The sequence below is a fragment of the Haliotis asinina genome, chromosome 2 (genome assembly GCF_037392515.1).
Source record: "Haliotis asinina isolate JCU_RB_2024 chromosome 2, JCU_Hal_asi_v2, whole genome shotgun sequence".
In the NCBI taxonomy this organism is placed as follows: domain Eukaryota; kingdom Metazoa; phylum Mollusca; class Gastropoda; order Lepetellida; family Haliotidae; genus Haliotis; species Haliotis asinina.
In genome coordinates, this window is record NC_090281.1 from 24,796,005 (window position 1) to 24,822,558 (window position 26,554).

The window sequence follows — 26,554 nt, forward strand, 5'->3', positions numbered from 1 at the left end:
ACTTATTTTAAGTTACATCGGCAGTGCTTCAGCCATATGGAGATAATATCAAGCTATATATTAATAATAATTGACGCTAAATAACAGTACAGTATTAAAAAGGTGGCTATAGACCACCAACAACAGAAGGTAGATCATCATGCTAGGGACCATGGGGACTTACTGTACGTTTTCTTCCCGCATAGACTTAAACGATCTCTTCGACTGTTAGCGACTGTATGTAAGTGTATGTAACATTAGCCATTTATCTAAAATCGACGTGTATTCTGCGATTGCGAACTGTGGTATATGTAGCTATTTTTTAATGATGAGGGCTTGCATACAATATTTTCAACAGAATTAATTGCTGAGCGAAAACTGAAAACAACTGCTCCCCTACAACTCTACACACACCCATGTATGCGTGCAGACATAGAAATACGGCAAGGATATCTGGGTCACAGCTGAGATTTTACGAGCGTTCTCAACGCTTTTTTAACGTTTCCCAAAACAGCATAAAAACAAAAACCGACCATCACAACATTCTTAGAATAGTTATTGATGAGTATACAATTATTTATTCATGTAATGGTTGTGAACTTTTGTCAGTAACACATGCTATGGCATTTCACAGCGGTCATAGATAGTATATATATGCAAAGGTTGTGTGTTATTGTTCAACAACGCATATTAAAGAAAACGTGGTTGAAAACTTTTTCATTGTAAATTGATTTTAAGAAAAAGAATTGCCTTCATAATTTATGGCTTGGACAAAGTACTGTGACTATGTGTCCCATTCTACCCAGCTGTGAATATTTACATCGTTAGGATGAGAGAGCCACAGTAAACTCGGTGCGACCTGTGGTAGCAAGAGGTGCATACTTTATTCTGAGAGGGGAGAGGTCATCAACCATCAACTTAGTGAACGTGTAGTAGGAGTATGTGTCATCCAGGTCATCAGTTTTGTGCATGTCATGCTGGATGGACACTTTCTCTGTACATAAATTTGGGTGGGTAATTCACATTGTACATGCCTCTTCATATAAATCATCTTTCTCTCTCCCCCAAGCCACACATTATGAACGCTCCCTCAGACCAGTAAGACGTACTGCAAAGTCAGTTCGCTTCAAAATGGCGAAGCGCGTTGCGATCATAGGAGCCGGGTGTAGCGGTCTGACAGCCATCAAAAGTTGCGTGGATGAAACTCTAGAGCCATTTTGTTTTGAGCGAACTGACGAAATCGGGGGATTATGGAATTTCACAGAAAAAGTCCGCGAGGATCAGGGGTGCGTGATGAGATCGACTGTCATCAATACAAGCAAGGAGATGATGTGTTTCAGCGACTTTCCTATACCTAAAGAGTACCCCAATTACATGCACAACACGCAGGTAAAGTCATTCACGGTATTGTATTGACATGTGCATTTGTTGCCACTGTTAAGGGTAAATATGTTGCGACGACATATTGCATTTGAACTAAATTCAATGTTTTACCAGTAGGCAAAGATATGTATTATGTCATGACTTGAACAGGTGATAGCTTGACGTACGGCACGTTTTTCGTAATCATATTGCATTCAATCCTAACTGTAAAAAGTGACATTGATAATGCACCGTCACCTCAAATACAACAACCACCATTTGAAAAATTACTAGTACAGCACTGAGGAGTGCTGAATCATCGTGCAAGCCACAGTTGGCCTCGACATAATGACCTATAATCCCCACTTTTATATGTAAATATTTGAATTACCGAGGTAAATTCTACCCACGTGTTCATGGCATGAGAGTACAATCGATAGTGAGTGAGCACAACGCTCGAGACCTATACGCACTGGTGAGAAGAATACGAAAGACTGTAGCACACCCAACCAAACTGAATGAGTGAGTGTTGTTTTACGCTGCTTGTACCAATGTTCCAGCAATATCACGTCGGTTCTCACCACATAAAGGTTTTACACATTGTACATATTTGACATCGAATCCGGGTCCTCGGCGGGACGAATGGGCGAGGTAACAGGGTTCCCTTTCTAATAAGAGAACAAAGACGGAGAAGAAGCCTTATCTTTCATTATTTTCAACTGTATCTTTCATTATTTTCTGTTGATGCAGGTATGGGAGTACTTCAAAATGTACGCAGATGCCTTCAGTCTAAGGCGACACATTCAGTACAACAAAGAGATCCTATCAGTGAAGAAGTCGAGTGACTACGAGCAGACCGGAAGATGGGATGTGCAGATCAGAGATCACAAGACCGGAAGTGAGGAGACGAAGGTGTTTGACGCGGTGATTGTGTGCACTGGCCATCATGCCAGCAAGAACGTGCCGTACTTTACAGGTCAAGAAGACTTTCAGGGGAAGATCATTCACTCTCATGACTACAAGGACTGGACGGGGTATGCTGGGAAGAGGGTCGTAGTTGTCGGTGTCGGCAACTCGGGCGTTGACGTTGCCGTGGAGCTGAGCAGGATGGGGCAGGTGAGCAGCACACTTGAACTGAGAACCGCTTTGGACTGTATCTCCGCTACACCACGTGATCTCTTCTACACCACGTGATCTCCGCTTTACCACGTGATCTCTTCTATACCACGTGAAATGAAACCTCGAAATTATGCAGACATTTTACGCTGCACTCAGCAATATTCCAGCTATATGACGGCGGTCTGTAAATAATCGAATCTGGACCTGACAATCCAGTAATCAACAGCATGAGCATCATTCCAAACAACTAGGATACGAAGACATGTGTCTAACGACAAGCATTGGTTATTGAAGGTCAATTCTAACCCGGCTGCTCGCGGGTACATTTTGTTATACATTACTAAATACAAGATCAGGACTCGTTTCAATACTTTCATTTTTTGTCTTTGCACTTTTCACGATGCATTGTAATCAACAGTATTTACACTGGGGAATTGTAACCTTCGTAGTGTACTGAATGTAGCGTCATTACGAAAAGCAGTTTTATCAGTACCTTTGGGTCACATGTTAACCTGCCTGCGCTAGGCAACGGGTGGGTGGGGTAAGGAATTATGAGGGCACTAAGACTTAGTGGGCTATATATGGTACACCGATGGTCCAACACCATAAAGCCGGCATTGGACCGAACAAATACACCCACACGCACACGCGCACTCACACGTGAGTCGCAGAGTATTCTGACAGCAAAAGAAACGCAAGTTTCGAACACATGAAGTCTCGCAAAGTCTATGTTCCTTCTATTTAAAAACTTAACAAAGAACCAGAGTTTCATTTCTTTTGTTGTTCAGTATAGGTTGAAATGTCCAAATGAGGCGGCGAGGTAGCCTAGTGGTTAAATCCTTCGCTCGTCACGCCGTTGACCCGGGTTCAATGTGTGAGGTCCTTTTCTGGTGTCCCAGATCGTGATATTGCTGGAATATTGCGAAAAGCGACTTAACACCAAACTCACTCACTCACCCTCAAATTTCACTCTTAATGTGTAACTAACCGACATGTTTTCACACAGGTGTTCCTTAGCACCAGACGTGGATGTTGGGTGATCAACAGGATTTCAGAGAATGGTCTTCCTCGTGACTTCCTGGGAAGAACAAGATTCAACTATCTCATTAGCAAAACTCTTCCCTCTGGATATATGGCGGACAGAGCCGAGAGAAGCGTCAACAAACGTTTCGATCACGTTCTGTATTCACTCAAACCAAAACACCGGATCTTCGCTCAGCATCCTACAGTAAACGATGACATGCCCAACAGAATCGCAACTGGCTCTATAAAGATCAAAGCTGACATCAAGCGGTTTACCAAGACTGGCGTGGAGTTTGTTGACGGGACGGTGGAAGATGATATCGACGTTGTCATACTGGCTACAGGGTATATATTCGGTTTCCCATTTATTGACAAGTCTGTGATAGATGTTCAGAAGAATAGGGTTAAAATGTTCAAATATATGTTTCCACCTGATCTACCCAAACAGACATTGGTGGTAATTGGTTGTGTCCAACCTATCGGCGCCATCATGCCTATCGCAGAGTTGCAGTGTCGCCTAGCAGCCAGGGTTTTCAAGGTAAGTAGGGATGATATTCATTGAAATAATTAATTTCTCAATTTAATTTAAGTCAGAGGTCAAGAAAGTATCAGTGTTTTTGCAGAGGGTTTTACATGCGTTTAGTATTACACCAGCAATATCATGACGGGGACACCAGAAACAAGCTTCAAACACTGAACTTATGTTGGCATGACAAACGAATAGGTCAAACGGTGGGCGACACCACCATTAGTTACGGCAAGTCAATCCCAAACTTGACGTCTAACCTGCAGCCTCTACCTTCGAATTTGGGTTTTTCCTCTTCGAAAGTCTTTCTCTCTGTCTAATTACCACGTCCTCTATTATTTCCATATCCTCTCCAATAGTCATGTCCTCTCTACGTTCAATGTCCTCCTTAATTTCCATGTCTTGTCCAATTGCCATGTCCTCTCTAATTTCAATGTCCCGTCCAAGTGCCATGTCCTGTATATTTGCCATATCCTGTCCGATTTCCATGTCCTCTCTAATTTCCATGGCCTCTCTACGTTCCATGTCCTCTCCAATTTCCATGGCCTCTCTACGTTCCATGTCCTCTTTAATTTCCATGTCCTGTCCAAGTGTCATGTCCTCTCTAATTGTCATATCCTGTCCAATTTCCATGTCTTCTCTAATTACCATGTCCTCTCTAATTACCATGTCCTCTCTAATTTCCATGTCCTCTCTAATTACCATGTCTTCTCTAATTTCCATGTCCTCTCTAATTACCATGTCTTCTCTTATTTCCATGTCCTCTCTAATTACCATGTCTTCTCTAATTACCATGTCCTCTCTAATTACCATGTCTTCTCTAATTTCCATGTCCTCTCTAATTACCATGTCCTCTGTAATTACCATGTCCTCTCTAATTACCATGTCCTATCTAATTACCATGTCTTCTCTAATTACCATGTCCTATCTAATTACCATGTCTTCTCTAATTTCCATGTCCTCTCTAATTACCATGTCTTCTCTAATTACCATGTCCTCTCTAATTACCATGTCTTCTCTAATTTCCATGTCTTCTCTAATTTCCATGTCCTCTCTAATTACCATGTCCTCTCTAATTACCATGTCTTCTCTAATTACCATGTCCTCTCTAATTACCATGTCCTCTCTAATTACCATGTCTTCTCTAATTTCCATGTCTTCTCTAATTTCCATGTCCTCTCTAATTACCATGTCCTCTCTAATTACCATGTCTAATTACCATGTCCTCTCTAATTACCATGTCCTCTCTAATTACCATGTCCTCTCTAATTACCATGCCTAATTTCTTCTGTAGTCTTCACATACAGCTTAGACGTCAACAAGAGGTAGTTTTGGATTTGGCTTGGCTTGCTTTTGTTTTTTACACCGCATTCAGCAGTATTACATCTATATGGTGGCGTTATGCAAATAATCGCGTCTGGACCAGACAATCCAGTGATCAACACACATGAGCATCAGTCTACCAACTCAGCGAGTCTCGCCACCCAATCGCACTTATCGTCTTTTACGACAAGCCTGGGTTGATGAAGACAAATTCTAAAAGAGATCTTCACGGGTACATTTTAGACATACTGGCAGGAAATGACACACAGTCAGCTGCTTAAATCATCATACCGGATTTGTTTATGCACACGTTCATCTGGGAGCGTATCGTGGGAGATTCGAACAAGAACCACATGGTTACCGTGTTTGATTATCAGAGGAAAAATACAATGAACACCTGACTAGAACTTTGGTCAGTTGTTTCGAGTATTTTACAAACTGGAATGCATTTAGCATCTCATCCATGTATATAGTTGCAATAGACGTGGCATGATTGATCGAAAAATCGGTAAGATGATCATGGCTACAGAGTATTATTGCAGTGCATGTATATCGATGAAACGACAAATGAGAAATAGCTGGAATCGATTCTGCAATCGCTATATATTGTATATGTAAAGAGAGACAATATGTTGATACTAAATTTACCATAAGAATTTTCAATGCATACATGATATTCTTTCGGGACGAGGAAGAACAGTGGCTAAGCGTTTTTCGTAGTTCCTGTGACTTTGATTTATTTTCCAGCAAGGGTAAACCAAAGGTCCCCGTCATAGTGTTTGTTTTTCAGTATTAACAGGAGGGTCAAAACTAATTCGGTTGACTCACTTTTCTCCTAGGGAACATGTAATCTCCCTTCGAAGTCTGAAATGTGGGCTGACATCACGAAGAAGGAGGCGGCCATGGCGGCCAGATATGTCGAGTCCCAGCGTCACACTATCCAGGTTGACGTCATTGATATCATGGACGAACTGGCGGAGCTTGTCGGATGTCTGCCAAATATAGGTGAACGTTGAATTATTTCCCCTTGGGAGAATGGTAGAATCTATCCCCCCAATATGGGTTATGAATCATCTCAAGGGACAGACTAACTGTTGACTACTGATCCAAACAAGAGAATAATGAATTATCTAATCTTGGTGTAATGGATGACGCATCTCAATGAATATGGGCTTTAAATTATCTCACCTAATAATCTTACACAACCATAGATGATAAGAGATAATCAAACCTGTAGGGAGTTATGTTCATTGTTCTTGGAAGTGTTTTGTCAGCATAGCTGATTATCTAATTTTTTTTTTAAAAAAAACAACATAAAAATGTACTTATTTTGATAATCTTCATCGTGCCTAATACATTACACCCATATTCAATAAGTATGCTTTCGTGGTGTAGTCCGTTTAATCATCTTCACTACGGTAGGTATTTGAATAGCATTTGCTTGTAAGAGTGACACACCTATGCATAGTCTTCCAAATCCCACAATTAAATGTGTGAACATTCTCCAAATAAATGTCCTTACACATGTGTCCAGAAAGCAAAGAGAACCCAATGTTTTCAGACCAGTTTCAGATTTAAGAATATTTTGACTCAATATAAAAAAAATCCCATCAATACTTTTTTCATCAGCCTATATAAATATTATTTCCTTTTTCTATGCCAGGCCGTCTTCTACTGACTGATCCGCAGCTTGCACTCAAATGTTACTTCGGCACCACCACACCGTACCAATACCGTCTGAGGGGGCCGGGCAAGTGGTCAGGGGCCCGGGAGGCCATCATGACCCAGACTCACAGAGTGGAGTACCCCTTTAAGACCAGACCTCTGCCTGAAGGAACACAGAAGCAGTCGTCCTACAGACTCACATTGGTGCTGCTGGTGGTTCTCATAGCCGTCCTTTATAAACTTTTCTTTTAAAAGACGCAACATCAGATAGTCAAAGATTTAAGTATTCTACACAGATTGTATAATGGTATGCTTCCCGTGCGGAACTGACAATAGAGAGGTCTCAGTTGATGTGTGACAGGTATTACATATAGTGAATATTCTCGTCTTTTTCAGAGACCAGGTTATGAGACAAGGCCACTCATGACCCTACTCAGGATTTATCTTTAAACAAAACTACTCAAGGTTTTATTTGTCAACACTAATCCAGTTTCAATCAGTCATCATCGCCGTCCACGTACAATTCCCGAACACATGTCAAAAGCTCGATCTGCCAACACTACTCCAGGTTCAGTGTTCCAACAGTAATTCAGGTTTAGTCTGCCAACATTAATTCAGTATATGTTTAAATTACCAACAACATGACACTACTGAGTGTCTGTCATATTCTGCCCCTCCTACTGTCTCACGAATTTTTCAGGGCGGCTCCTGTATAACTATACTTACTTTGTTTTTATGGGGTTTTTTATTTTAAGTAAGATAATTCTTTCTTTTCTGAGACTATTTGTGAGTCTAATATACTGAACAGCGAAAGAAACACAAATCGATCTGCTTTTCTCATGGTTTCAAATAGAAGACGTGAACATCAACGCTAAATTTTATGAGATTTCCCTTTTTCGAAGCTTGCGTTTCTGTTGCTGTTTAGAATAGATTTTGTAAAGATGTCGCAGTGCTAAATATGTCGTGTTTCAATCACATCAAAATCAGATCGCCTTGTTTCGTCACTACTTGATGATCGCTTCAGAATGGCCCTTTATGAATTTATTGATCGACTGATGGAAAGACTGACAAGAAACTGACATTAGGCAATCAGTACTTAGCTTTCTCAAACGCCAAATATACTGAGCAGCAAAAGAAACGCAACTCTGGCATTTTGGATTTCATTTTTTCGAAAATTGCGTTTCTTTTGCTGTCAGTATACATGGACGAAACTGTAAGTCGTCACATCCCACAGGCTGTGGAAAGTCTCTTACGTTGAGAAATGCTCTTCTTGTTTTGAAGTACCTATTAACAACGCATACTCAAAGTTACCCAGGACGTATACTTAAAATGTTCCATAACATTTTTACCCCACTCACGAAGAAATCCAGAGCTTAACATTATTATTTTCAATGTTTCATTTATATTTGTATTCAGTGTCGTTGTTAATCTTAGTCTAAACACCATGGGTTTGGTAAAAGTAGACCTTTCGATGGTGGAAAAATACATATGTACATAACTGAGAGAACGTGTTGTGGTATTTCCTAAAACGAAACAACACAACCACAACAACGATGCGTCATATAACGCTTGTCCATTGCCTATTTGTCTTAGTCACAACCGAACAGATTCTGAAAAAAGTACTTGTCATCTTTCAAAGTTATGATGAAAAGCAAAAAATGTTTGTAATATTTTCAACAATGTGTTATGCGAACTCAGCCAAGAAGCTATGGGAATGAACAGGAAAGTATAATTCAGCTAAACAGTGAGTGAATGAGTTTAATTTTACGCTGCATTCAGCATATCTCACCAGAGTGCAAAGAGCGATGACATGGAATAAGCTTGTTTCAGACCACAACGGACACAACAATCAAAAACAATTCATGAAATATCACAGAAAAAATGGTCACTTACTGACAATCCTGTAAAGATCTCGACTAATACTGGTCTTCTGCAACTTATGTTTGTTGTAAGAAACTCTCTTATTAACATCCAGGTTGCAATTGGTCTTCAACATTTCATACCAGAAGCTTTCTTGTGGCGATCGAGGTTAGAATTGAGTTCTTCAACCCGCTATGCCACAAGAAGACCCCTGCTGAAGATTTGGGCCACATTTGGTATTCATATGCCCCTATTTGTCGCAAGAAACTCCCTCGGCAACATGGAGGTTATACTGGGTATAAACAAGGTCACCCATCCAAGGACTCTCCGCATTCAACGTTGGTTAACTTCAACTGGTTTGTGACTTGAGCAGGACCGCACACAAGCAAAGTTGTATTAAATACATTTCAATTTGTTGTATACGAAACAACAGTCATTGAATATTGTTTATCCTCGCATCATAAGGTGCCTAAGGGTGGGTTACTGAAGATCATTTCAAACCCGGATCTTCAAGGGTGACCGAATTTTTAGTAAGTTATTTTAAGTTACATCGGCAGTATTTCAGCCATATGGAGACTATATCAAGCTATATATTAATAATAATTGACGCTAAATAATAACTGTGGCATACATAACTATACATACACATGAACATTTATTAAGCACCACCAAAAATAATTGTCGATTGTAACAAAAAGGGATCAAAAGAGAGAAGTTAACAAATTATGTCTAAATACACATGGAGTTAGCATGAAATTCACGTGTTGATCCAAATGCATTCTTTTCATGCTAAAGTTCTGTCATGGTACAAGCGACTGATGGGTATAAAAAGATGAAATGAAGTATTCTCATTGCTTTCTTATCGACGCATCAATAGTGAACAGTGCTGAAATAGAACTTTTTTGGACATGCCGAGGCGTGGCCTTTCTGGAAATACCAAATGGGAGATTACTGGTATGCATGAAGCTGGTTTGTCCTGTCGTAGCTTTTGGTTCCCCAGAGTGAATACGATCAGGAAGGACGAGAAAGACCAGTCCCCATGATGGCCGTGCCCTAGTTCGCCTAGTGAGAGGCAGGCCCATGCCCCGAGAACAATGGAGAATGGGTGTTTGTCTCTCAACCAGCACCATCCGAAGGAGGCGCAGGTCCGCTGGACTCCGTGCACGTCGTCCAATCAGACGTCCCTTACTCACTGATAGACACAAGGCTCAGCGTTTGGCGTAATCAACGGCAAAACCTCAATCTGAGGACATGGCGCAGGATAATGAGGCCTATCAACAGCGGCGATGACTCTGTAATGGTGTGGTGGTGTATCTCCTATGACTGTAAGCTGAATCTTATCACATACTTATCGCATACTTATCGCATACTTGCAGAATAACGCAGCTGGCAGATAGCCTGCGAAAAGCTCTGATCTCAACCCAATTGAGCATTTATGGGACCACCTGGGGCGTCAAGTTCAAGTAACGGATCCACCTGTTAAAAATCCACAGGAATTAGCCCAGAGGAATGAGGAATGACAGAGGATTCAAATGATGAGCATTCGGCGTTTGATTTCCAGCATGAGGAGGAGGGTTGCAGCAGTTATCCGTGCGAGAGTAAATACATCAAATACTCATGTCACCATTACCGTTGGCTTATGATTGAACAGTGAACATTTTTTAGCACTTTGTGTACGTTGTCCACTGACATCGTCTGTGTGGCCATAGTTCGGGACATGATTATTGATAACGTTTTTAGTGCCCCCATATGACCATCAGTGAATTACAGCCGAAAGTAGCAGCAGTGTTGGTAGTTGATGGATTGACACTGTAGATGGTTCAGTTAACAAAGTTATATTTACCATGTGTTTGGTTTCCATATCAAGAATGACCAGTGTGTTGTGTTAAACGCAGTCTTATAGCATGGAAATGGGTGGTGCTTAATTAACGCTTGCATACAACATTTTCAACAGAATTAATTGCTCAGTGAAAAATGAAAACAACGTCTCCTCTCAACAACACTAGACACACCCATGTATGCGTGCACACATTGAAGTACAGCAAGAATATCACGCATTTTTCTTCACCCTGTACATTACTATAAACAATTTGAGGCCGTCTTATGCAAACTGGGGCAGGGGCTCAAGTACTACTTTGTGCTAATCCCAACCCCCACAAACACGTGGGAGGCCGGTACATGGGAGGAGCTCCTGGTCGTCGTGACCTAGTCATTACAGTGGAGACACTTTTAACTTATGCAAAACTGTACAACAATTTGAAAACTATAAAATGGACAGCATGACACATTGCATATGGTATTTCATCAAATATTTGTTTCAATGAATAGGTGTGGTGGGGTGCCCTAGGGGTTAAAGCGTTAGGTCGACATGCCGACAACCCGACAACCCAGATTCGATTTCCCACATGGATATAATGTGTGAAGCCCATTTCTGGTGTTCCCCGCCGTGATATTGCTGGAGTATTGCTACAATCGGTGTAAAACTGACCTCACTCACTCACTAAAGGAATAATGTTAGAAACATTGGCATTTTATGTTACGAAATAATTGAGCAAAGGGTAATTGTCTGATACTACCGGGGATTCACATCATGACTGACTGTGTCACAGTCTCAACGTTTGTTGTGGACAGTAAGTTGAGACATAACGTCAAATATTGCCATTTAGAAAGTGGTCCAATTTACTTATATGTTATACTGGCGATTACACTTTCTAGTAAAGTACAGATTCAAGTGCTTTTGTTGGACTGAGTCCCATCCGGAATTCGAACCAACATCATCAGAGTCGGGCATCTGATCACGCATAACCTGCTCAGCCACCCCGGCTTCCACAGACTTCTGAGGGTGTGGGTTAGAATCCCGGGTGGAACTCGACCCGACAAAAGTACTGGAATACTCAGAACGTGTATTCACAAATATACTGGGCGGGGGGGGGGGGGGGGGGGGGGGGGAATAAGAGAATACACGAAAGCGCAAGTGTTCCCTTATTTGTTTCCAGGTTTTTCACAATCTATGCGATGGAAAGCTTGTAAAGGAATCTTGGAAAAATGCTGAAACTCTCATCCTTTCATGTGATCCTTTACGTTTTTCCCTCAGTATATACAACAAAAGTTACACCCCGTCAGTTATGTGCATGAACAGTGAAAGAAAGAATGAAAGAAAATTTGCTAAAAAAATAAAGGTTAACGTCTTTTAGCGGTCACTCTTAGCTGCTGACTTTGTTACCCTTTCCTTTCATTCTGGAGATGGCCTTCAATGTCAAAGGTCATATCGAGCCATGTTTTCTAAAACAATGCGATAATGAAAAGAAATAGCTGCATATGTAGAGGTAGTTTCATCTCATTCTTGAAATATCATTTACGAGAGCTATTAATTAGGAATATGTATTAAGTTGGAATATGTATTCTTTTGGAATATGTATCTCCAACATGCAGTGGATATGGAGATATTCATTAAACTTCAAACCTCATTGACTGAGTGAGTGAGTTTAGTTTTACACCGCACTCAGCAATATTCCAGCTATGGCGGCGGTCTGTAAATAATCGAGTCTGGACCAGACAACCCAGTGATCAACAACATGACCATCGATCTGCGCAACTGGGAACCGATGACATGTGTCAACCAAGTCAGCGAGCCTGACCACTCGATCCCGTCAGTCGCCTCTTATGACAAGCATAGTCGCCTTTTATGGCAAGCATGGGTTGCTGAAGACCTAATCTACCCCGGGACCTTCACAGGTCGAAACCTCATTGAAAATCTGCCCTTCTTTACTTAGTCCAAATTGAAACTTTAGTTTGATGAGCATTAAAAATAAGGCTCAAGGTTCAAAACACAAAATACGATACATTATTATTCTCGTCTTGATGTTAGGCACAATGACTTTGCCATGTTGATTGTCGTAGTAAGCATGACAATCTAAATATCAAATTGGTGCAGAAAATATTCAGCCACTTGTGTAGACTGCAGCAGACGTCCACTCTGTTGCCAAAATTGTTTGACATTTGAAGGTTTGACATTTGGTAGTCTGCGTGCCTAACTGCAAGTACACATTGTTGACACAGCGTGATATAAAAGGTTAGACTGCTCTGCGCTATTTGCGTTCTCGTCATATTCTTGGCATCTTTCAATATGGCCAAGCTAGTTAAAATAGTTAGGGACATATGTAACTTTTGAAATTATTAATAATTATGTATTTATTCATTGACATACTGATAAAATATCAGTCATCAAAATTCAATATCCCTACTTATTTTGTCCAGTATATTAAAATATATTTACCCACCACAGTTCTTGTAGTCTTTTAGCAGAAGAGCTGTGTTCCCGATAGAGAACTTAGAAACCCTCTTGATCTGAGGCAAGAGATCACGAAGTAGCAATTTTAGGGCATCGAGAACATTAGGGAACTGATTCATGGAATGCAGGGGAAACACTTTGAAAACTACATTGCTTTCAAAAGGGACAGAAAACGTAACATGAACAGATTTATTAAAGGACAATGTTACATTGGTAAGAAAGAAGTGATTTTTGTCGGCATGTGGGCCTGTAGAAGAAAACGTATCTTTGTCTGTATATGGACCTGTTCCAAAGCAGTTTATAAGCATCATGTTCCACGATGTCCTGGACATGTTAAGGGTCGTGGATAGAAGCAACCAACCATGTCATCAGGCCATTTAATATGCTGCTGGTGCCTATTTTTAGTAAAGAGTATGTCCAATGACAGCCACAATGCATTCATTGCATAGTCGTCATTTCGTGTTGATATTTTCTTTAAGAATCACATTTTGGCGATTGCATTAAAAGTAAGGCTCAAGGTTCAAAACACAAAATACGATACAATATTATTCTCGTCTTGATGTTAGGCACAATGACTTTGCCATGTTGATTGTCGTAGTAAGCATGACAATCTAAATATCAAATTGGTGCAGAAAATATTCAGCCACTTGTGTAGACTGCAGCAGATGTCCACTCTGTTGCCAAAATAGTTTGACATTTGAAGGTTTGACATTTGGTAGTCTGCGTGCCTAACTGCAAGTACACATTGTTGACACAGCGTGATATAAAAGGTTAGACTGCGCTGCGCTATTTGCGTTCTCGTCATATTCTTGGCAGCTTTCAATATGGCCAAGCGTGTGGCGATCATCGGGGCCGGGTGCAGCGGTCTCACTGCTATGAAATGTTGTTTAGACGAAAACCTGGAGCCGTTTTGTTTTGAGCGAACTGACGAAATCGGGGGATTATGGAATTTCACGGAAAAAGTCCGGGAGGATCAAGCGTGTGTGATGAAGTCAACTGTCATCAACACAAGCAAGGAGTTAATGTGTTTCAGCGACTTCCCTATACCCAAAGAGTCCCCCAATTTCATGCATAACACCGAGGTAACGTATTGTTCTTTTCGGCCGCTGTTTGGGGTCCTATATGGGTTGTAAATTTAGTTTAATTTACTTTCTGCAATCGATTCCACCGAAACTCCTATTATTTATTATTGACTGAATTTTATGCAACTTGTAAGTAGTTACTGTAGCTCAATATGTCTCCAAACACTGATTGACATCAACCTCTTTTGCTGCAGAATTTGTTCGCCTTTATAGCTTATATCAATATTGTTGCAACTGATCTCAAACCTTAGTCATAATCAGAAAGGTAAATACATTAATGTGTGTGTGTGTGTGTGTGTGTGTGTGTGTGTGTGCGTGTGTGTGTGTGAGTGTCTGTGTCTGTGTGTGTGCGTGCGTGTGTTTTATGTGTTTTGTGTGTACATTTGTTTTTGAAAGGACTTTGTACTCCTAATGGTAGTGGCCTGAGAATATACTAGTTTTGTTTACGTCCTATATCGTCAATCGTTGCTCACGGTTATGGTCATATTTTCTGGTCAGTCCACCCCAATGACTACGTAGGACACAAGGTAATCTTTTCTCTTCTCCATTTCTTCTCCGACTCTTTAAATTGGTTTGTTCTTGGTTGTGATTTGATTTAACAAAGTATTTTTTGTTTTGAATTATTTCAGAACGCATACAAAATTTCCCTAATTTGGATAATTTTATGGGGACAGGTTGCAGCGTGGCCTTCTTTGGTGCAATTTGTTTTATGGCAACGTGCCCCTGGTGCAGCTACAATCACGTTCCTTGCAATGAGCCCTGTACATGTACCTGCATGCATGCCTGTGTAGCTGTCTTCCTTTCTCTCAGTGTGGGGATAAAACAACTAATATCTTTATACCAACGCCCACTAAACGTTCCTTGTAAACATGCCTGACACTGTAGACGAAGATGATACAAAAAGTGAACTGGTTTTGAGTCGTACAAAACGACCTACTCATGCATGAGCATGCACTTCGTAATGTAGGTTTAAAATCATGTCACATCGCCCTGCATCAAATGATGATCACCCCTGCAATACATGACTATTATTATACTGGACAAAAATAGTTAGGGACAATTTGAAATTATGAATAATTACGTATTTATTCATTGACATACTGATAAAATATCAGTCATCAAAATTCAATATCTCTACTTATTTTGTCCAGTATATTAAAATATATTTACCCACCACAGTTCTTGTAGTCTTTTAGCAGAAGAGCTGTGTTCCCGATGGAGAACTTAGAAACCCTCTTGATCTGAGGCAAGAGATCACGAAGTAGCAATTTTAGGGCACCGAGAACATTAGGGAACTGATTCATGGAATGCAGGGGAAACACTTTGAAAACTACATTGCTTTCAAAAGGGACAGAAAACGTAACATGAACAGATTTATTAAAGGACAATGTTACATTGGTAAGAAAGAAGTGATTTTTGTCGGCATGTGGGCCTGTAGAAGAAAACGTATCTTTGTCTGTATATGGACCTGTTCCAAAGCAGTTTATAAGCATCATGTTCCACGATGTCCTGGACATGTTAAGGGCCGTGGATAGAAGCAACCAACCATGTCATCAGGCCATTTAATATGCTGCTAGTGCCTAAAGAGTATGTCCAATGACAGCCACAATGCATTCATTGCATAGTCGTCATTTCGTGTTGATATTTTCATTAAGAATCACATTTTGGCGATTGCAAGTGAGAAGTATCTGGTCCTGAGCAGATACACGGAAGCCCCTTCTATCACTTTTAAGGCCAACTGATTTCATTCGGTTGAATTAGTTAGTTTGATTGCTATTCTGTTCCACACACTGCATGAAATGGCTTCTCAAGAAAGCCTATACACAAATGACCGACTCAGGCAGACTTGGTGATTGACTTCACCTTGTTTACTCCCAAGACTGTACCGCCAAGCAGTACATCGCCATCAACAAAATCAACCTTAAATTTCAGATTCTTCCCAACACCTTTGGCACGCTTAATAAATCCACATTTCCTGTGGTCCTTTATTCTCAGCATTAAAGCCGGGTTTCTTTTTTTAAAAGCCGTGTGAAGTTCCTCTACTTTTCAATAGCATATTTTCCCAGTGCCCAAGCGATTTGCCATTTATGCATTGATTGTCAGGTCATCCTGGCGCTTTTGCATACTCAAGCGGTGTGTTCTATAAGGTTTCACCAAAATATTCTTTGGCCAGGATTTATGTCTTCTATTGCAGCAAGTCCCATGTATAATATGCGGGGTTTGGGATCACCAGGGGAAGTTGAAAGGCGGTTTGCTCCTTGTAGGTCTGTAGTAGTAAACCAGTATGGGGACTAGCACTGAATGGATGATGTACGTTTAGTTCAGGGAATATTTGAATTCCACAGAAAGGGGTACATCATCAGACGATTCTTGACATAGACTCAAACGTTGTTAGCCAGTCTCAGTGTATTCATTACACAATCTATATTTCATATTTACAATTTCACGCAAAATCACACATTGACAAAATCACAAGGCCGGCAAAGAAAAACCTTCTGTTTCACTTTTCAGGTCAGCAAACACCATCTAAGCCAAATACTCAGCAGGGATGCTCCTTTCAACACCCTGCATCTGAACTCGGTGAAGCCGTCGTTCAGAGAGCATTCCATTTCAAAATTGAGTTTGTGTCAACTTGATATGGCACTGTGCTTGGCTGACACTGCACCTCCAGCAGTACAGAACTAAGTCAACATTGACACTGATATTCTGTCCAATAATATCCTTGGTGTCTTAGATACCTCTGGACTGCTTTGTCTTCATAAAGAGTTTTGACATGATGTGGGAGAGGATCATCAGACAAAGAAAAATATGCAAAAATGCACAATAAAATGTAGAAATGAATCAAACCATTTCCTCCCATTTGAACTGATAAATATAAACGATTAAGGGAAGAGCGAGAGTGGTGTACTCTAGTCGTAGCAGTAGCAGTAAGATCTGCAGTTCATATATTACAGTCGAAACGAAAACCGTGACTTATATTCACTTGGTTATAGTGATGGCAGGTTTCATTGGTGAGGCAGGTAGTGTTCCAGCAGCCTCGGATCAGCGTGATACTTCACGTAGCACTGGTAGGTGGATCCCAACACGGAGTCAGAACCGTAATGATGCTACTGCTCAAGGTGCAAGTGCCTAGCGGTGTGGCCAAAGCCCGGAACAATCTCCACAGGGACCCTTCTCGTCTACCACCGCACACAGTCGTGACGGTGCATCGTGCGAAGCAATACAGACGAACATTTCACTTTCCTGTGCTGGAATGTAAATGGTTTGAAAAGTAAAGTCATAGATTCAGACTTCACTGACTATCTCAGGAAATTCAAAGTTGTATGCCTAGTAGAGACATTTGTTGAGAATTTAGATGCGAACTGGTTAGATGGATACGGCACATTCTATTGTCCTGCTGTTAAACTGTCCAGTTAGCAGAGAATGTAAATTGGCCAAGAGAAATGCACGTAGAGCCTTAAGAAAGTTTCGACGTCAGCGCACTGATAGTCACATACGTACATATTGTAAAGAGCGAAACAGGTATAAGAAATGTTACAGGAACTTTAAGCATGAACTCAAATGTAATAAACTAAACAGACTAAGTACTTCTATGCATTGTCAGTCTAAATTCTGGAAAGAAATTTGACATATCAAAACTAAACGCTCTCAACAAAATTCAGTTTCCAAAACTGAGTGGCTCATCCATTTCAGGACTGCTCTCTCAAATGATGCAGAGCTCGATCAGTCTCACCCCAACCAAGAAATTTTAGAAATCTCGGATGAGTTTAATGGGCGCTATGATGAAGTAGATGAATTTGTTCTAGATTCGCCTATATCGGATGATGAAATCACAAATGCATTTCCCAACTAAAATGTGGAAAAGCAGCTGGTCCTGATGGTATCATGATTGAAATGCTTAAACGTTCTGTTACAGAAATTCTTCCATTTACTCAATACATGCTTTAATAGTTTGTTCGCAAAAGGAGTATTTCCCCAAAGTCTTCTATTATTGTCAAGAAAGGTGACTTTAATAATCCCGATAATTATATGGCGATATCTCTTATGAGTATTCTCGGAAAAGTCTTCACTTCTATACTAAATAGCCGACTGTCCAAATGGACACACACATGAGGGACAAGATTCCTGAGACTCAAGCTCGGTTTCGTATGCAATACTCCACAACTGATCATATTTTTACTTTGTATGCACTGATTCAGAAATGCTTATCCCGTCGAAAACACAAAATGTATGTAGCTTTTGTCGATTTTAAGAAAGCTTTCAATTCTGTAGATAGAAAGAAACTATGGCATTGCTTACGTAATGCCGGGTTAGGTGGGAAAATGTATAGCATGTTAAAAGTAGTGTATTCAAATGAAAATCCTGTGTGCGATGTGGCTCTGATGTAACAGATTATTTTGACTGTCCATTGGGACTACGGCAAGGATGCATTGTAAGTTCGATTTTGTTCTCGTTTTTCATAAACGAATTTTATAATGATGTTATGCAAAATGGTGAACATGGTGTGCAGTTGTTTCCAGATATGATAGAACTCTGTACGCTTCTATTTGCAGATGATGTCATCTTGATATCGGAAAGTTATTCTGCAAACTAGAAACTATCTGTTAATTTAGACCAAACAAACATAGTCATATTTAGAAGGGGTGGTGTTGTAGCATCCGAGGAGAATGTTGTTTTTTTCACGGAAAACCTGTTGCTGTTGTCAATCAATATAAATAGTTGGGAATAATCTTTTCGCATACGATGAATTTAAAATGTTGTGTCCATGACTTGGTTCGACGTGCAAAGAAAGCTACGATTTCAATTTTATCTATCTCCCAGGAATGTAAACGGTTACTCCAAATATATTTGTCAAACCATTTGATGCCCAGATACAATCCATTTTATTATTTGGATCGAAAGTGTGGGGATTTCAACACTACGATTACTTGGAGAGATTGCACCTTATGGCTTGCAAAAGTTTTTATGTGTTGGACCCGCCACACCAAATTGTATGGTTTACGGTGAATGCGGGAGACACCCCATATATATTTATTCACAAATACGATGCCTTAAATACTGGTTTGAAATTCTGATAATGCCTGAAAGTCGTCTATCAAAAATATCATGTAATCTGATGGTTCATCTAGATAATATGGATAAAACATCGTGGGCATCACATATAAGAAATGTTCTGTTTTCTCATGGGTATGGTCTGGTATGGATAAGCCAAGGTGTTGGGGATGTCTTTATGTTTTTAGTAATCGAGCGGTAAATGTGTTTCATCAGGAATGACATTTCACTCTAGAAAGTAGCTCTCGTTATGAATTACATAGAACATTTAAACCTCTAATACAACCTGAATTGTATTTATCTAAACTAACGTTTAAGAGTTACTGTAACAGAGACATATTTGCCAAATACAGGACAGGCTTGTTGGACTTCATGGTAAACAGAGGTAGAAAACTGTCCATCCGAAAATCTGAAAGAATTTGTCCTTTATGCAATTCTTCAGTTGAAGATGAAGTACATTTTACCCTTGATTGTCCGTTTCGTAAAGATTTACGTTACCAGTATATCCCAGAGTCTATCGATACCATCACTGACAGCCTTTACTAGTATTAACAACTAATAATGAATCCACCCTCCGTAACCTAGCTGTCTATGTTAAGTATGTATTTATTCGTCGTAACGAACACTTACAATTAGTCATGTCCTAATGTATATCCCTACAAAATGTATCACAATGCTGTATGCAACTCTCTTGTATAAGGGCCGGTGGCCTAAAATACACTGAACGATTGTCTTGTCTTGTCTTGTCTTGTCTTGTCTTGTCTTGTCTTGTCTTGTCTTGTCTTGTCTTGTCTTGTCTTGTCATTAGTGAGGCTCATTTGCTACCCAACCATATCACCCGCCCATCTGCTACCCTGTTTTGGCTAACGGACCAATCAGCAGTGTACCTAACCCAATCGACAAAGTAGTTTTTGTCAGAAATTCAACATTGGAGAATTTACTAACATGCCAATACAACACCTCAAAATGTTCTTATGTCCATTAGAAGTCTCCCCTTGACCATTTTATTTTCCTATACTCAAGCTTAGATTGATTGATAAGATTTTCTTGAACACCAAGAGAGGGGAACTTAAGACCGTGACGTCATGGAAATGGCACCAGAGATTAGTGTAGCTTTCCCGAAATGCGAACCATTTCTTGAGGACTACTAGAGAGTGATACGCAGGTCCTCATGACTTTATTCCCACGTCAAACGATTTCTGACTCCAGGTATGGCAGTACTTCAAGATGTATGCAGATGCCTTCAACCTGACAAAACACATCCAATACAACAAAGAGATCCTGTCCGTCAAGAAGTCGAGTGACTACGAGCAGACCGGAAGATGGGATCTGCAGATCAGAGATCATAAGACCGGAAGTGACGAGACGCAGGTGTTTGACGCAGTGATGGTGTGCACTGGTCATCATGCCAGCAAGAACGTACCGTACTTCACAGGTCAAGAAGACTTTCAGGGGAAGATCCTTCACTCTCACGACTACAAAGACTGGATCGGGTACGTTGGAAAGAGGATAGTGGTTATCGGGGTCGGTAACTCAGGCGGGGACGTCGCTGTGGAGCTGAGCAGGATGGGGCAGGTAAGTGTCGATGATATTGAAACCTTTTTATTAGACTTTATCTAGTGAGAGTTAATGTTAATTCAATAACCAGGCTGTGTCCTGTAACAAACATCCTGAATGGTGGTTACACGCCTGTCTGGTTCTGAGTTTACACAGCCTTAATGAGTTTACACAGCCAATTTCTAATCTTAATCTGCACTCTATAGTGCAGAGTGCAACATTAAAAACACATGCTCAGTATTGACGAAATGAAATCGTCAATCCTGTCCTTAAATTACTTAATGCAACACAGAAGAGAGAGTTCATGATATCTTTATTAGCGTGTCCATTACCTCGGCAGCATGGATGCTCAAAATCATTGTATTGTCTGGTCCTGTCCCGATTTGTATATGCATCCGCCATACAACTGAAATATGTTTGTGTAAGTTCAAATATATTGAATGAAGACTAGATTCTTCTGTAAACAGGTGTTTCTGAGTACGAGGCGTGGTACCTGGGTGCTCAACAGAATTGCGACTAAAGGTATCCCAGGCGATTTTCTTCTGAACACGCGTTGGTTCAATACAATTCGACACGCCATGCCTGAAGAAACACTGAGCAACATACTAAAGAAAGCTCTCAACAAACGCTTCGACCACGAGTTGTACTCCTTGATGCCTAAACACTCGGTGTTTGCTCAACATCCTACAGTAAACGATGAGATGCCCAACAGAATCGCAACTGGCTCTTTAAAGATCAAGGCTGACATCAAGAGGTTCACCAAGACGGGCGTGGAGTTTGTTGACGGGACGGTGGAAGATGATATCGACGTTATCATACTGGCTACAGGGTATATCTTCGGCTTCCCGTTTATTGACAAGTCTGTGATCGATGTTCAGAAGAATAGGGTTAACATGTTCAAATATATGTTTCCACCTGACTTACCTAAACAGACATTGGTGGTGATTGGTTGTTTCCAGCCTCTCGGCGCCATCATGCCCCTCGCAGAATTGCAGTGTCGCCTAGCAACCAGAGTGTTCAAAGTAAGTAGTTTTCTTTTTCACTGGCTCCGTATTTGGAACACGTTTATATCGGAAAATATATTGACAAACCTGATCCGATTCTGTAAATGTACAACCAACCCTATCCTTAGCCACTGTCTCGAGAATTTTTGTGTGTTTGGTGTTTGCCGGAGTCTGCACCTTATTCCTTTTTCTACGACACCGACACTTTATTGTGTGCAGATACAGGCGACAAAACCATTTCCATAGAATAGGCTTTAATGTGCACCCCAACACATTCCACTTCTCATGATCTGTGTTCACCAGGGCATATGCAGTCTCCCGTCAAAGTACGAGATGTGGGCGGACATTAGAAAGAAAGAGGCAAACATGGCAGCGAGATATGTCGAGTCTCAGCGTCACACCATCCAGGTCGACTACGTCGACTTCATGGACGAACTGTCAGAACTTGTGGGATGTAGACCAAATATAGGTAAATGGTGAATTATCTCCCCTTAGTAGAAGGGGAGCTTATTCCAGAGACGTATGTTTAATTATCTCATGTCATCTCATACCCAAGTTTCGTGTCATCAACTTTCACTCCTGTTTAAATGTCTAAAAACTATACTCAGCTAAACTGAAAACTGGACACTATAGATTTCGACATTTTTCTATTTCTGTTTGATCAAATACATTTACAAGTACGTTGTATATTAAACAATAGTGAAAAGTGTAAGTTCAGGTGCAAATCTTACTTCGTAGTCTGTAGAGATAAAAAAATCGAAATGCACGTGTGACAAGCAAATTCTTGAGTGAGTTGTACGTTTGCTATTACTGAACACATTTTGCATGTGAGCTGGAAAACAAACCAAATTTATCTTAATCTTTATTTTGGAAAAGCCACGCCTTTCAAATCAAGAACGTCAACGTGCTGTAGGGAGGCTTGATGCTAGTCAGTCTGTGGTCGCTGTTGCAAGGGCTTTTATTGGTCACAACAAAGAATTTTTAAATCTTAGGATGAGGGTGTACCAAACTGGAACTGTCTTACTTGCCTTCAGTGACGAATCTCTATTCACACCGGGGGAGTTGAAGTAGCCTAGTGGTTAAAGCGTTCGCTTGACGCGCCGAAGACCCCGATACAATTACCCACAGGGGTACAACGTTTGAGCCTGTTTCTGGTGTCGCTCGGTGTGATGTTGCTGGAATGTTGCTAAAAGCGGCGTAAAACTAAACTCAGTCAGACAGTCTATTCACATTGAGATCTGCCCGCAGGCAAGGTGTGAACGTCAGCTCAAGTTTAAGACCGTGAAATGGACTGGTTTGGTGACTTCAACATAATGGTATGGGGGTCGGTTGTCTCCCTTTGCAGTAGTTCAGGGGAACTTACTTGCTGTGCAGTACTGGGATTTTGCAACCTGTCCCGCTTCCATTCATGCGTAGATATGGCCCAGGACTGACGTTTCAAAAAGTACGGCAATTCGTACACAGAATTGTCTACGAAATACCGATAATCGAATTCTTGACTTACCGTCGCGTATCCCCAACTTCAGTAATATCTAGCACATCTGAGACGGGCTGGGTCGATGTATTCATTAGCAAGTCAATCCCCCACAGATCTTCAGTGTCACCTTGTTGAGCAATGGTCACGTCCTCATCGTGGTGTGTTCAGTAACGTTCTAAGATCCATTAGGAGAATTGTGTAGCTGAAGAGACGCAAGAGGAGGTCACTGCCGTTACTGGAGACATCCAACTGAATTGTTCTCCACGCAGTAAACTTCATATTGGACGATAACTTGACACCATGAACGTTTTCGTTGTTCCAGCGAGATTCTTTTAGTCGTCGTTGTTGTTGTTTTACTTTGATGCATAACATACAAATAAAAGCATTGTCTTAAATGTAATGTTTACAACCTCATCCCAGGTTTTCAGTTTTGCTCAGTATACGTGCTGTAAATCCTGTGAACAAATGTCTGAGAATAAACCTGACAAGAAAGAGGCTGACATGGCAGCAAAATATGTCAAATCCCTGCATCACACGATTCAGGGTCACTACCTTAATGTCTGGATCGAACTGGCAAAATGTGTTGGATGTCAGTCATACATATTTGAATACAAATTGTCTCCACAGTTGAACTGGATTTTTTCCTTACTCAGAACAGGACTGATGTTAGCATAATATCATCCCTGAGCAAATTGTAAGGACGGACTACCCCCTCCTCCACCGATTAAATGTCTAAGACAACTGTCCGTCCATCCTCCGGTAAATGTTTGAGAATATGGAATAAACCTCAGGCATTTGTTCTGTCTTATTGAGTGCGTTGTGAAACAATGGTGGGAGGCAGTACTGACTACAGTTTACAGAATCCTTATTATACACAGTGAATTGGTCTTATATGGACATTTTTCTCACCCTATATGTTACTCAAACTCTCTGTCTCAGGTCGTCTACTTCTCACCGATCCGAAACTTGGACTCAAGTGCTTTTTCGGCCCTACCACACCCTACCAATACCGTCTGAGGGGACCGGGCAAGTGGTCGGGAGCTCGGGACGCCATCATGACCCAGACATACAGAATGGAGTACCCCTTTAAGACCAAACCTCTGCCTGAAGGAACACAGACACCGTCGTCCAACAAACTCCTTACGTTGGTGCTGTTAGTGGTGGTGATTGCCATCCTTTACCGAGTATTCTTTTAAATGACATATGGTAAGCTTTTCACTGGTCGTTAAGTAGTCTTCCATTGAAAGATTGACATATTTTACACAGATGGTGGTATGAGATGCTTCTCTTTGGAATTCAAGGTCAGGTTGGAGACTGTTCCATTTGACAACAGAAAGCTTTCAGCTGATGGCTAACTGATGTTTCTTCTGACGCTTCCCACATCAGGTTTATACAGTCAACAGTACTCCAGGTATATTCTGGCAAAATTCTTCGAGTTACTTTTGTCAGTTGTACTCAAGTTTCTTTTCTTTCAACATTACTCCAGATATATTCTTGCAACACTGATTCAGGTTGTTTTGAGAACATTCTTCTGATATATTCTGGCAGCACTAATCCAGATGTTTCCTCTCAGCACTACTCCAGGTTTAATCTGCTAAGATTACTCCATGTTTAATCTGCCAACACAGCGTATAAACTGCCAACACCAATCCAGGTTCAATCTACCAACACCAATCCAGGGTCAATCTACTGAACACCAATCCAGGGTCAAACTACCACCACCAAACCAGGTTTAAACTGCCAACACGAATCCAGGTTCAGACTACCAACACCAATACAGATTCAAACTGCCAACACCAATACAGGTTTAAACTGTCACCACCAATCCAAGTTCAGTCTACCAACTCCAACCCAGGTTCAGTCAACCAGCACCAATCCAGGTTCAAACTACCAACACCAATCCAGGTTCCATCAGCCAAACCTAATCCAGTTCAAACTGCCAACTGATAACACATGGACACTCATAACATTAGACCTTAAAGTCTTCGGAATATGGCAAATACAACAGACAGGTGTTGACATTCAGACTTCTATACAGTAATCTGGCCGTAAAATAACATAGAGGTAACATTCACATTTATAGTGCGGATAAATAGAGGATACTAAGCGACCTTCCGTGTAATACCATTTTTATTAAACGAGTTAATGATTTGGTATCAAACGAGCGAAAGCGAGTTTGATACTAAATCTTAAACGAGTTTAATGAAAATGGTATTCCACGGAAGCGAGTTTGGTATTCTGTTTATTACTCTCCAACATGAACTGACAGAAACTGCGGCGAAATTGCCTTCAGTGTGAGGACTCTCAGTTTTCAAGTCAAGCAAGGTCCAGTAAAATCGCGACATCAACATTAGCATTGTGACGTCACAACTTTGAACCATTTTGACGTCATAGGTCAAGCGGTATTACACTAGTGTAATACTGAAGTGAAAATATTACACTGCAGTATCTTCAACGTGCGAGTAATAAACTTTCTTATGAATTTCACTTGAAGTGACATGCTGTCTATTGTATTTGAATGATTAAACAATGTATCTGCTGAGTTTGTTATATACTGGTGCTTAATATCAATATCGTTTACAGCTTTCACGGGTCGACACTAGATTGTATATCCGTGATAACAGTTGTTGATTTGCTGTCTGCCTATAAATATCGTATATCAATATCAATATCATACAGCCTTCATATAAATCACGTTTGGTTTCTGTATTTTCAGTTTGTAATCAGAATTTATGCTACTTGTTACTTCCTCATCAACATGTACTTCATATATTGTGAATGTATGTTTTAGAATTCATTCTGTAACCAAACATTAAGACTTTTTTCCCCGTGTTGGGACCACCACAAGCAGGTGAGGGGAGCTCGTAGGAGACGCTCTGGGGGCCAGTTTAAGTAAACTGGAGGTGCAGTATTATTCGTTACACTGCTTATGCTGATGAGCTGGAACTCCGCTCACCCCATTCTTGTCTGTCATGTATTGTATAGTCAACAAAAGAAGTTTGAACTCAACATATTCCTTGTTTGTCTTAATTCTGAGTGAGTGGGTGAGTATGGTTTTACGTCGCATTTGACAGTATCATTGCAATAACACGGCGGGGAACACCAGAAATGGGCTTCATACATTGTACTCATTCTACCTGTAGCCTACCCCACCGACACCTGGAATATTATAAGTAAGTAATATTCTTTCTAACAACCTCTTGATTATATATGCTCTGACGTTGGAACAGCAAT

General features: G+C 40.7%; 2 protein-coding genes across 2 annotated transcripts; both read left to right on the forward strand.

Annotated features, from left to right (window-relative positions):
* Positions 1-887: 887 nt before the first annotated feature.
* Positions 888-8,499, forward strand: LOC137273463 (flavin-containing monooxygenase 5-like). Its single transcript, XM_067806162.1, has 5 exons — positions 888-1,368; positions 2,092-2,457; positions 3,467-4,021; positions 6,172-6,337; positions 6,996-8,499. Exons 1-5 carry the CDS (start codon positions 949-951, stop codon positions 7,247-7,249), a joined length of 1,761 nt encoding a protein of 586 aa, XP_067662263.1. The 5' UTR covers positions 888-948; the 3' UTR covers positions 7,250-8,499.
* Positions 8,500-13,859: 5,360 nt separating this feature from the next.
* Positions 13,860-26,329, forward strand: LOC137273460 (flavin-containing monooxygenase 5-like). Its single transcript, XM_067806159.1, has 5 exons — positions 13,860-14,230; positions 20,492-20,857; positions 21,307-21,861; positions 22,147-22,312; positions 24,260-26,329. Exons 1-5 carry the CDS (start codon positions 13,973-13,975, stop codon positions 24,514-24,516), a joined length of 1,602 nt encoding a protein of 533 aa, XP_067662260.1. The 5' UTR covers positions 13,860-13,972; the 3' UTR covers positions 24,517-26,329.
* Positions 26,330-26,554: the final 225 nt, after the last annotated feature.